Source organism: Capra hircus, chromosome 2, assembly GCF_001704415.2.
Source record: "Capra hircus breed San Clemente chromosome 2, ASM170441v1, whole genome shotgun sequence".
Lineage (NCBI taxonomy): Eukaryota > Metazoa > Chordata > Mammalia > Artiodactyla > Bovidae > Capra > Capra hircus.
This window is the reverse complement of record NC_030809.1, coordinates 47,963,169-47,976,444: the sequence shown is the minus strand read 5'-3', so window position 1 is coordinate 47,976,444 and position 13,276 is coordinate 47,963,169. Positions and strand designations below refer to the sequence as shown.

At 41.4% G+C, this 13,276-nt stretch overlaps 1 protein-coding gene across 2 annotated transcripts in view; it reads right to left on the bottom strand.

Annotated features, from left to right (window-relative positions):
• SATB2 (SATB homeobox 2) overlaps window positions 1–13,276 on the bottom strand; it is a 202,986-nt gene that overhangs the window by 110,455 nt on the left and 79,255 nt on the right. For both annotated transcript variants that reach the window (XM_018061228.1, XM_018061225.1), the window contains exons 4-5: window positions 9,754–9,880; window positions 8,233–8,356 (exon numbers count right to left, since the gene is read on the bottom strand). In XM_018061228.1, the coding sequence (XP_017916717.1) occupies window positions 8,233–8,356; window positions 9,754–9,880 (251 nt within the window). The remainder of the gene's footprint in view (window positions 1–8,232; window positions 8,357–9,753; window positions 9,881–13,276) is intronic.

Here is a 13,276-nt window from a genome sequence, read left to right as displayed (position 1 = left end):
ATATACCAGAATTACTTACTGCAAAGTTTACTAACTAATTTGAAATTGCTCTAAGACAACTGCAAGAGAACATTATGGTATTATTATTAATGCTTATTATAGCTAAGTAGAAATTATACAACTAAGAAAAACAAATTTTCTTTTAGCTTCCTGAGACAAATTTTAAACTCACTTGTTTGTTTTTTACTATCCCAGAAAAGAGATGTCACCTATCATTTTAAGTATGGTTCCATTTTTCAGACTAAAGACTCAGAAACTCAGAATAAAGAAGCAGCTTGTTCAAAGTCAAATAGCAGCAGGGAACAGCACAAAGAGACACTACCACTAGGCCACACTATTTCTTGGGAAATCTTCACCACCATCTCCATCAGTGAACACAAGCCCAAAGTGGATACTGCAACCAATTCTTTAGACAAAGCAAGAAACAAGGTGACAAAAATGAAACAAAAAGTTTCAGGCCTTTTTATGAGCTAACTAAGGAATTAAGAATCAGAGGAAGTTAAGGGACTTAAAGGTAATTTAAAACTTAATAGGAAAAGCAAAACAGCAAACACAGGTTAAGATGATTTGTACATATACTGGGAAAGACAGAGATCTGAGCATTGCCTTTTCCTCCTTCCCAAAAAAGAAAGATAAAATAATTGGGTATTTTTCACCACTTTCCCTTTGGCTTAGTGAGATTAGTTTGAACAGCAACGTTATACTAAGAGTAGCTAAGCTGCAGATATATAACACACTTATTGTTAAAAAGAACATTTTAAAACCAAAGTGAATGGTTACATGTTCCACTGGTGAGAACGCATGCCACGTCAGAGCAAGAAGTGGGGGGGAGGCTGGCATCTCAGGGCCATCCTTTCTACCTTAGCATAGAGGAAAGAGCACGATGCAGGCAATGAATGGCATATGCATTCTTTGCTTGTTTTTAGCCTGGTCATTATGTTTTGTGATATGCTAAATAACTATTAAACATGAGATCATAATAATACTTCAACTAAGGATATGAAGTGAAACTGTTAGACACTCAGTCATGTCCAACTTTTTGCGATCTGATGGACTGTAGCCCACCAGGCTCCTCTGTCCATGGGATTTTCCAGGCAAGAATGCTAGAATGGGTTGCCATTCGCTTCTCCAGGGGATCTTTCTGACCACAGGATTGAACCCAGGTCTCCTGTACTACAGGTAGATTCTTTACTGTCTGAGCCACCAGGAAGGTACAGTATAGGGAAAAAATGACTTGGAGGAATTACTTTATCATGAAAAATTAATGTTATTTGTCAGCCTTCTAAAAGCTTCCCTGGTGGCTCAGACGGTAAAGCGTCTGTCTGCCTGTGAGGCGGGAGACCCAGGTTCGATCCCTGGGTGGGGAAGATCTCTTGGAGAAGGAAATGGCAAACCACTCCAATACTCTTGCCTGGAAAACTCCATGGACGGAGGAGCCTAGAAGGCTGTACAGTCCATGGGGTTGCAAAGGGTCGGACACGACTGAGCTACTTCACTTTCACTTTTGTCAGCCTTCTAACATCCTTTTCCATCACCATTTCTGAGTTATACTATCAGAATGGAAACTTCCTGCCATTCTAGTTGATAGAAATACTTCCCCTGGGCTGTGGAGTCTGACATGAGTCAATTCAAGAACTCCTCACCTAGAAGACTATGGAAGGGCTTGCTTGTCTGACAGGGGCACCCTCATCTGTGAGAATGAAATATGGATACTAGCCTCTGAGGCTGGAAGGATTCAGAGAGAAGATCTGTGCAGAAGGCCTAACACACAGGATATGGAGCCAGTGAATGTCAGCTTTCTTCCCTCCATGCAGTCATTTCTCAGACATCATCCCAGTCACCCGCTGGGAATTACTTTGAAGTTGTCATTTGTGTGTCCCCATCAACAAGATTCATGAGGTTGCACATGAACTAATACAACCTTGCATGATAATAACTGAAAGGGACAGTCAACACCTGGTTAACACAGGACATGCATGAATTTAAGATTAAATGAAACGGACAGTTAAGACAATACCAATCCAGGCATTTGATCAGTCACTAGTCTATAGATGAGGGCATGATCAATCTGCTATTTTCTACTGACCCATTTGGCTATTTGATTTCATTGTCTGATTATTTTGGCATATTGCAATTTAGGTTGGTCCTTTACTGACCCCTCAAATGGGCAAGACTTGCTCAAAATGACACAAATCATTATCCTACAATCTACGTCTCTAAAAGACTACATAAACACCACCATGATACTATAACATTTTCACAGTTTAGTAACTTCTACCAGTCATCTTGTTCCTCAAATAGTTGGCAATAAAACCTCAAATAGGGGCATGGGGCAAAGCTGCTTTAAAAATATATCTATATGCTAAGTTAAACAAGCCAAGACAAAAGGACAAATATTCTATGATTCTACTTTTATGAGACATCTAGAATAAGTAAATTCATAGGGACAGAAAATATAACAGAGGTAACCAGGGGCTGTTGGAAGAGAGAAGAATAGGCAATTATTGTTTAATATTTATAGAACTTTCATCTGGAGCGATAAAAAGTTTGGAAAATAGATGGGGGTGGGGGGTTATGATTGTACGACCTGTAAATGTAGTCAATGATACTGGATTATAAAATTATAAATTTAAAAATTATTAAAATGATAAACTTCGTGCTATATATTTTTTACCACATACACGAAAAAAGTTTTAAGCATGTGTAGTGTTGCAGAGATAATGTTAGGAAGGGAGGAGGGGGCATCTGCAAACTGTCCTTCCATTTGATCATCTTAATAACCTATGAGATAGTTAAGGTGGGTACTGTTTAAAACCCTAAGGATCTGGGGTTTTGTCTTTTAACTTTTCCTTGAGTAAAAAATTAGTAAGCCACAGAAAGACATGTTCATAATGTTTTCAAATTGGAATAGTTAGAGACCATTTAATGAGGAAGACCTAGGCCTAAGGTACAGTAAATTAGGATGCTTGGGACAGACAATGGGGCTGATGGAAGAGGCTGGAAGTGGTGACTCAGGAGGACATCAGAGGAAAAGGAAGAAGCTGTCAGCACTTAAACATATTTTGAAAGGTGAAATCAAAAATAAATACACAGACACACAAACATAACCTATACTTTCTAAGCATCTGGCCAGACAGAGAACAAACAGCTAAATCATGACTTCCCTGTCTTTAAATATATATGCCTCAGCCTGCAATTGTTGCCCTTTTATGGACTTTTCCACTCTTTCCTTCTGCCCTCAAGCCTGCTCTTTTGAAATGTAGACCACTGGGATATTCAAGAAAACATATACTAGCCACTGAATTATTCTTTTATGCAACTGCCAAACTTAAGTGAGGAAATACCTAAAATGGATTGACGTGGGGGTAATAAGGGAGAATTATTTCAAAACCAGTCTTTTACTCATGAACTGAGAATATTTTAAATAGCCCAATAATCTACCGTTCTCCTGTGAAGTACTATTGGATGCTCCACTCTCTTCTTCCTAGGCTGAAAGTTTCGTTTCTTTCATCTTCACCCCTATACCCCCAATCCTTTGTAAAGTACCTGAGTCAACTGGGACTCCATTCAAGCTGGTAAAATACATTTTTAAATTACTGTTTCACCTTCTATAAACAAAAATTCATTCTTTTTAACACTACACAGGTTGAATAAAAATATATTCATCTATTCTATGGTAACCACCAAAAAAATGAGTGAGCTTATCTCCACACTGAAATTCAATCCAGCTATGCAATTTAAGTGAATAATCCGGAATGTTTCAGAGTAACAGCCATAGGATTAATGTAGACACGTATACTATGTGCCCTTGTTGGCTGAGAAGGACTACTCCAGTGATGTTTTCCAAAATCACACAACATACCAGAAGCCTAAATCAAATATCCCCCATATCTAAGCAATAGAAAAGAGCCTCCGTTTGATTGAAAATGTTCTGGGGGCATCAACCACCAAAGTACTATATTCATTGTTTCTCATTCCAAACATTTTAGAGCTGCCAAAACCACTGTAAAAATAATAAAACTTTATATTTTACAAAACTTTTTTAAACATTTTAATTATTAAATTAATTAAACACCTTAGAACAGTGGCTCTCAACCAAGAATCATTTTCCTCCCTTCAAAGGACATTTGGCAATGTCGAGACATTTTGGCTGGCACCGAGTTGGGTGGGGAATGCTACTGGCATCTAGTAGGTAGAGGTCAAGGATGTTTCTAAACATCCTATAATACACCGGATCACATGTCATTCCCCAATCACAAAGAATATCCAACCCAAAAGCTTAGTTGGGCCAAAGTTTAAAACTCATGCATTACAGTAACAACTACATTCAAGATACTCTTTGTGCTGAATGCTGAGAACTCTGAGATAAAAGATAAGAGATGGCTTCTGCTATTGTGAGGCAGTCCATTAAGTGATGAGAACTGGCAGATAACATTGACAGCAGGTTGTGATAAGTGCTCTGACAGGGGTGTGTCCAAAAGGTTACTAAAAGCAGAAGCAACTACTTTAATCAGAAGGTCAGGGTTCTTCACCAGAAGTGACTTCCCAGCTGATATTTGAAGGATTTTATCAAGCAGAAGAGAGTAGGGCATGCTAGCCAAGAGAAATCACACAGCAAAAGCAAAGCAGCGCCACACCGAAGGACTCCAAGGTCACCAGCATTGTGCACAGGGGCCACCAAAGCCAGAGATTAACGTGGCACAGCTCCCTTGAGGACTAGTCTCATGCAGACAGGGGAGGTTAGTCATTGAACAGGTAAAGAGGTTTCTACGGAAATTTCAAAAATATCAAAAACACAGGTGCATGGAGTAGAGGAACTGCTAACGGTAGTAGTTAGATTGTTCCCACCCTTGGGAACATTTTGGTGGAGTCTGAGCAATGGTAAATGTTTCAGCTGCATACATTTGGAGCACTGAGCAGATGCAGGTAGAGGGAGGAAGGTGAGGAAAGAAATCAGGCTAGTGTCTGTCATCTTCACAGTATACACAGGCTATTCAGTCTGCTCTCCCTACAGGCTGAGCAGGGGGAGCCGCCGGAGGCTTATAGGCAAGGAAATGATACAATGTCAGTGTTGGAGAAGCAGGTGCCAGAAGAAAGATTATGACGCAGGATGACTGAAAAGGTTTCACAAGAGAGGTGATGAAAGTCTAAACAAGGCAATGGCACAAAGGAGGAAGATTTTAATATGGAGGTGGTAGAACCCATAGTATCTACTATCATAGTGACAGAAAAGACACTTTTGAGGTTGGGCAACTCGGTGGGCAAGCGATGCGAAGAGAAAATGGGGGAGCAAAAGCACTTTTACAGCAAGGGTAAAGATGTTCTCCTTCAAAGCTCAAGACAACCCTGCAAATTACATGACACACGTGGACACAATCATGCCCAGTTTACAGACGAGCTTAATGAGGCTCTGAGAGTGGACAGGCTTGCCCCAGATCACAAAAGAACTGAGGTTCAAGAGTTCCCTGGTAGTCCAATAGTTAGGACATGGTCCTTTCACTGCCCAGGGCCCAGGTTCAATCCCACAAGCCACACGGCTCAGCCAGGAAAAAGAGAGAGAGAAAAAGAGTAGAGCTCAGGGCTCTCCGCTCCTCATGTGGGTTCCTTCCATGCAGGCTGTCTCTCTAGTCACATCTTACAGCTATAACCAAACCAAATAATCACAACAGATCAACACTGACCAAATTCCTGCAGGCCTCAAAAACCCTGGATAAAATTCCAAATTGGTGATATTAAGTTAGGAGCTTGTCTACTTCCAGGCAAAGCCCAATTTGACTTTCAAGTAAATCCAAGAGAAAATTAACTGTGACTAACTGTAAAATTTAAGACAAACGACTGAATTGTTTTTCTAAATTGTTCTTTATCCAGTCCCTATATGTGATCAGAATAATTCAAAATATATATATTTTAGAACTTCGTAAGTAATCACATTGGAATAAATAAAAATTCTAGCAACAAGCTTTAATTCTATGTACATCCTCTGGAGGAGGAAACAGCAACCCACTCCAGTATTGTTGCCTGAAAAATCCCATAGACAGAGGAACCTAGTGTGACTCCAAAAGGTCACAAAGAGTTAGGTAAAACATACCAACAGGGGGGTATTGAAATGGCCTACGAAAGCTGTAAGCACAGAAGCAGGGACATGATTGATGGTCAAGAAACACTAGTGTCCCTTTCCATCTACCAATCACTCAGGTGCATGCTGGCTTGATTTTTTTGGAATCAAAGATATTAATAGTAGGCTTTGTCTCAGAGGATCTATTCCAAAACACTCTCCAAGACACATATAAAAAATATTCAATTCACACCAACAATATCATGTCTCAATAATAACAGCTGGTACTATTTATGGAGTATCATTGTATGCCAGTACTAGGCCAAGAATTTATGTGATTTATCTCATTACTCCTCATTATATGACTTAGAACTATTACTCTCCTGGTTTTACTTACAAAGAAATAGATAAGATCACAGAGGCTTGTAAGCCAAGACCTGAAGCCAGATCTGACTGATTCTCAATGCAGATTCTTAACCACTAGGCTTCCTACTTCCCCCAAAGACTGTTATCCTAGAACATAGCTCAGTACATATCAAGTTTCCATGGTTCTTGTTATCGTCCCTTGAACTTGACAGACATGCAGTCAGCCTACTGTCTTAAATCAAGTATAGCAACTCACACCAGAAAATGGATTTCCATTCATAGCTTTAAATAATGTCAACCTGAGTTCACTTCACAGCTGTTCTAAGCCACTACCTATAGCCACCAAAACATCTTATCATTAGAAAAAGTGGTGCCCTCACCCATAAACACAAACAGTAACAGAAGCCCTTTCTCTGCATTCCTCCTTTTCATCCTCTCGATCTCTTACTTTTGTGACTTGTTATAGCTTATGATCTGGAGAAGGCAATGGCACCCCACTCCAGTACTCTTGCCTGGAAAATCACATGGACGGAGGAGCCTGGTAGGCTGCAGTCCATGGGTTCACGAAGAATCAGACACTTACTGAGCGACTTCACTTTCACTTTTCACTTTCATGCACTGGAGAAGGAAATGACAACCCACTCCAGTGTTCTTGCCTGGAGAATCCCAGAGACAGGGGAGCCTGGTGGGCTGCCGTCTATGGGGTCGCACAGAGTCAGCATGACTGAAGCAACTTAGCAGCAGCAGCAGCAGCAGCAGTAGCATAGCTTATGATCAGTTAAAGAAAGAGTACCACTTTTTCTCACAGTGCATTTTTACATGCTGAACTCACCACAAAATCTCTATAGAACATATATGATGCAAAGATCATCTCTCTCTGCTAGACCCAGAAAAGGCTCAATAAACAAATATAAACAAATTAAGATGTATTTGGCATGACTGACCCATTTCATTGACCAAGAAATGCAACTTGGAGCCTGCACTTTGGCAAGGGAGGTCTCAACTGGAGTTGCAATTAACCAGCTGAGTAAGGTTATGCAGGTAAAGGGCCTCTGAGCCTTGTTTTCTTGACCTATAAAATAGAAATATTGATACACACCTCCTATGACATGTATGAGAAGTTAAAGAATGAGTGTAAAATGTTTTAATGTGACTCCTCCTACATCAGAGCTCTAGTAAGTGTAAGTTCTCCTCTACAACAAAAAGCATCACAGTCTCCATATTTTTGCCCACCTAAGATGTAGTGTCACCTTCTAAGGGATCTTCCCAACCCAGGGATCAAACCCAGGTCTCCTGCATTGCAGGCAGATTTTTTACTGTCTGAGCCACCAGGGAAGCCCAAGAATACTGGAATGGATAGCCCATCCCTTCTCCAGGGGAACTTCCTGACTCAGAAATCAAACTGGGGTCTCCTGCATTGCAGGCGGATTCTTTACCAGCTGAGCCACCAGGGACTCATTACAAAAGTTCCTGATGCTGGGAAAGACTGAGGGCAGAAGAAGAAGAGGGCATCAGAGGATGAGAAGGCTGGACATCAGAGGGCATCAGAGGATGAGAAGGCTGGACATCAGAGGGCATCAGAGGATGAGAAGGATGGATGCTATGAACATGAACTTGGACAAACTCTGGGAGATAGTGAGGGACAGGGAGGCCTGGCATGCTGTAGTCCATGGGATCACAAAGAGCTGGACACGACTGGGCGACTGAACAACACGATGTAGTGTGAATATAAAGACAACTGTCTGAGCGGGAGTGCCCCTCCTGCTAGACAGCACACCCATGGCTGCTTCATTTGTGCTGAAGACACTGACCTGGGAGAGAGGGCATTCTTTGGCTAATGTGCTCTGGTTCATCTCTTTAAGCAATTCCTTTAAGGCATTGCGGACCGTGGCATGGTTCCACTGCTCTGCAGGCAAGTCTTCCAACTTCGAACAACTGGAAAACAGAGGAAGAATGAATGACATGCACACCCTAATAGTGCAGAGTACAGCAGTCACCCCCCGTTCTGTAAAGCATAGGGAGAAGCGGCAAAGAACAGGGTTGAACCTGGGCTCGAAATGAGGGAAAGGGAGTAAAACTGCTTCTCTAGGGCCTCAGCAGAGCCCACTGTGGCCTCTTTCAGTTGGCCATCACACTAGCCTGAGAAAAACAGTCATTTTGCAGATAAATGCCAATTTTTAAAAATATGATTTTTCCAACCTGCTGATAAAAATGGCATGGCAGTGTGATTACAAACTTCTGCAATCTAAATTTAATTATTGGACATTCCTAAGGTTAAACGTAACAAAAGCTTCATCAGATTTGAAGGCCTACTTTCACTTTCACCCTTAACCCTCACAGAACAATCTAGAGATGTTACTTACCTAACCAAAAACTAACTAAAGATATTAAAGTATTCCTAGACAAGGACAGGAATGGTAGGTCCCTATTAAAGTGCAAATTCTCTGAAAGGGGGTAAACTCAAAACCTAAGAAGGCAATGGCAACCCACTCCAGTACTCTTGCCTAGAAAATCCCATGGACGGAGGAATCTGGTAGGCTATAGTCCATGGGGTCGCTGAGGGTTGGACAAGACTGAGCAACTTCACTTTCACTTTTCACTTTCATGCATTGGAGAAGGAAATGGCAACCCACTCCAGTGTTCTTGCCTGGAGAATCCCAGGGACAGGGAGCCAGGTGGGCTGCCGTCTATGGGGTCGCACAGAGTCAGACACAACTGAAGTGACTTAGCAGCAGGAGAGGAAAGGACAATATAAGGGATATAACTTGCAGGTACTTTACAACACAAGGTATGGCAGAGACCCTCTTGATTCTTTGGTGGTATACTTTGTCTTGAGTGCTGTATCTGAAAAAAAGGAACCATTCCCAGAACTTCTGCAGGCTACCAGAGAGGAAAGCAAAGTCCAGTGCCAGCGCCCTCTGGGTAAGTAGGCTACCCAGGCACCCAACTCACTCCTCAAACACAAGCCTGAAACAGCAGAGGTGTTGATTCTTCAAGTATTATGTACTAAGCATTTAACCAGAGGACTCATTAAATTAGGCGCTTTGGAAAGTGCCCCTTTACGGGCTGCAGATTTTTAATGATTTATCAAGCTCCCCCTAGGTTACCACTTCACTGCTTCTGAAAACAAAACATAAAACAGTTGGAATGTGGACTATAAAGATGCCTGGTGAAGGGCCCCCTTCCCCTCCTCTTCTTTTTTTTTTTTTTCTTTTCATTTCATCTGATGTCAAGAAATTAACAAAGACAGGATGAGCTGATCTCTGCAGCGAGTCTATGATCGACAGAGCAGCTCCGAGAGTAAGGAAGGGCAGATGTTCAGAGACACCCACCTTTGTAATTGGATTTTCAACGTCACGACGTGATAGACATCTTGCAGCATGTCGGCCACTGTCGCGTCGGGTGCATCTGTCACATAACTGAGGGGGAGAGGGTTCCACCTCCCCAGCTTGATTATTCCTGCACAGGGAAGAAAAACATAATAAACACATAGCTGCTATTTATTAAACCCTCTCGTTGTTTGTTCAATGTTAAGAAGGTCATCCAATAGCCAACATCCAAGGCCCACTCAGATATTTTACAACCCAGTGCAATAGCCTATTTCTCTCCGGCTGACAATTGAGTTAACTATACAGGAAGATGAGAATGAAAGGATGAGGTTTAATCACGGACAATCAGTTTTTTTTATGTTTTCCTGTTTCTTAAATTACTTAGAAAACCATACGGACACTTCCTTCCCCCAAAGTCTTATTTCACAGTCTAACTTAAGACTGATGCTAAATATACCGAACTGCTGATTTCATAGACAAAAAAAAAAAAAAAGCAAGTCTTAAGTAAATATAAGATTCAGTTTTGAATTGTACAAGAAAATTCCTGTGTGTGGGCTCAGCACACACACAGTCACATCCTGGTTGTGGTGCGAACCCCAGTGTGAATAGCATTTGGAGCTGAAGAAGCAATGAGAATTCACTTCTAAATTCACGTTTCACCAGGCGGAGGGCTTGTGTTCCATAGCACAATGACTGACCACAGATCAGAAATAGCAGAGATGCCTTCAACTTCCTTTTTTCCCCCCTTTGATAGTTCCTCAGCTTTTTTTTATAGTGACAGTGGTACCCTTCCCCTCTGCTACATATGGTAAACACTCAAGACAATGGAGACAATAAAAATCCTAGTCAGACCTGGACAGACTCACAGGACAGCTTCAGCAAGGCATGGTGAAAATGCTAGGCTAGTCACAAGATGGACCTTATCTGGAGCACAGGGCACCCATACACTGATAACAAAATATAAGGAGAAACTCATTGCACAAGCAACACAGAGAAATAAGCATTTTATTTGTATGCTACAAAAAAATCCAAAGGTCCCCTAGATGTCAAAAACTGCCACACTCCCACACAGCCATGCTACAGTGATAGACGAGGAACAGCATTTTTATTTTTATTTTTGGCAACACAGGTGAGTTCCAGTTACACTGTTCTTTCAAAAAATATATTTTATCATCAAAGAGAGATAACACCTGTATACCCAAGTAAACCTTTAAAAGCTTCATAAGATGCTGCTTTATAGCTATGGGGCAAAATTCCAATAATAGGAAATGAACTTTCTGGTCAGGGCACGTCCTGTCCAAGATGAAATCAATGAATGCGCAATGCTTGACATAATGCTTGAAAACAGGGAATAAACAGAACAAAAATATTAAAATGATGCACTGTTTCAGTATTAAGATTTAACAATCTGGTGCTGAATATGCTGCAGTATAAATAGTGCCTGGACTCAGATCCAATAAAGTAACACAGCTCTCATTCATAGTACCGTATGTCTCCAGTTCTGGCTCCTTAAGTCATATTTCACTTGCCAAGAAAAGCTGTTTTCTTGTGGGGATAGTTTTCCTAACATTCTCTCTCATGACAATGAAAAGTGCACAGCACACAGCAAGGAGTAGTCATGAAATGAACATCCAGCGCCCACTGGGCAGCCATCCGCAGAGGCCCGGTCTGCTCCTTTGCTTCCTCTACTGCTCCTGACTTCTGAAAGTACTAAAAAGATACTGTGGGACCTAACATATTTCCTTTAAAAAAAAAAAACCACTCCGCCGTTTTAAATTCCCTTTAAAAATCCATTATCGTGATAGCCCATAAGTTGAGTATAAACTGTGTGTGCATGCTAAGTCGCTTCAGTTGTGTCTGACTCTTTGCAACCCTAAGGACTGGAGCGCACCAGGTTCCTCTGTCCATGGGATTCTCCAGGCAAGAATACTGAAGTGGGTTGCTGAGCCCTCCTCCAGGGGATCTTCCTGAGCCAGGGATTGAACCCACATCCCTTGCATATTTCCTGCACTGGCTGGTGGGTTCTTTACCACTAACACCACCTGGGAAGCCTGAGTATAACCTGACCATCTCCTAAAGATGGTATTTTATTATAAGAGATTAGAGGGAGGAAAAACAAAGCCAGCCACTCCTAAACAAGTAGAAGACAACTGTGTGAGTCATTTGGTTACTAAGAATACAGAGATAGCACGAAGCCATGGAATCCTGTAAACTTTAACGCACAACTCTAGAGGTGATTCATTCATGCTAGGGTGTGTCATCGTTCATGCCTCTTTATTGTTGTGGAGTGTTCTGCTGCAAGTTTATACCACAGTGCAGCCAGACACAACAGAATATCTCCTAATGCTTTCATTTATATAAAATACAAGAACAAGCAAGACTCTTCTATGAGAAGAGAGGTCAGAATGTGCTGACCTCAAGAGAGCAGAGTCATGACTGGAAAGGAACATAAAAGGGATTTCTAGTTTCGGCTGGTGGTTGCATGGGTATAAAAATTGTCAAAATCCATGTAACCGAACACCTAATATGCCTGCATTTTATTGTGTTTAATTATACCTCAATTTTTTACAAAAGTAGAGGAGGAGGAATCTCTACCAGAAATGATAGACAATCACTCTATTGAAATGATTCATCTCCATTTAGATGAATTCTCTCCCTACCTTGATGAGCCGGAAGGAGACTTGTTTGGGCTGGAATTAGACACATACAGGTGTCTTCACCACTTAATGCCTTCACAGAGAGCAGCTGCTACAGGTTGGTTTCTACATCTTGGAAGAGAGCTGTTGACACACGCTATTTTCAGGCAATGGGAAGTGGTGTGTGCTTTTTCTTTTTCACACCATATTGACTAACCTGCACCTAGAAGTCATGCTCTTTGGTTAACTACCTGCCAGAGTTTGCAGATGCTAGAAGTGCTAGGACTGCCATGTCCAGAGGCTGCTCTCTTCCAGCCTGGCAGGGACTTGGAGCAACTCTTCTTAACAAGCCTTTCCTCCAAACAAGGTCTTGTCTAAAGTATTAACCTTCTTTGGAAATACCTTCCTGAGATACAGTTCTCCTTCCTTGGTATAAAACAAATAGAAATATTACTTGGGCTGGTATCAAGTGTTAATTGAGGAAATTGAATTGGTTTTCTTTTTCTTTAATTAACTTTTAATTGAAGGATAATTGCTTTATAGTACTGTGTTGGTTTCTATCAAACATCAATATCAATCAGCCATAGGTTTACCCATGTCCCCCCCCAACTTGAACATGCCTCCCACCTCCCTTGCCTGAGGAAATCAAATTGGGAAGCAGACACCATAATGACAAAGAACTCCAGCTTCCAAGCCAAACTGCTGTTGCTCATATTCTGGCTCCTCTACCAACTAACCACGTAACCACAGCAAGTTCCATCATTTCCCCGTACCTCAATCCTCTAATCTGTAAAATGCAACAATAAAAATACTGACCTCACATGATATTGTGAGCCTGAATATAGAGCCCTTAGTACAGAGCTCTGTTGTATGTGTCAGCTGCTCAGTTA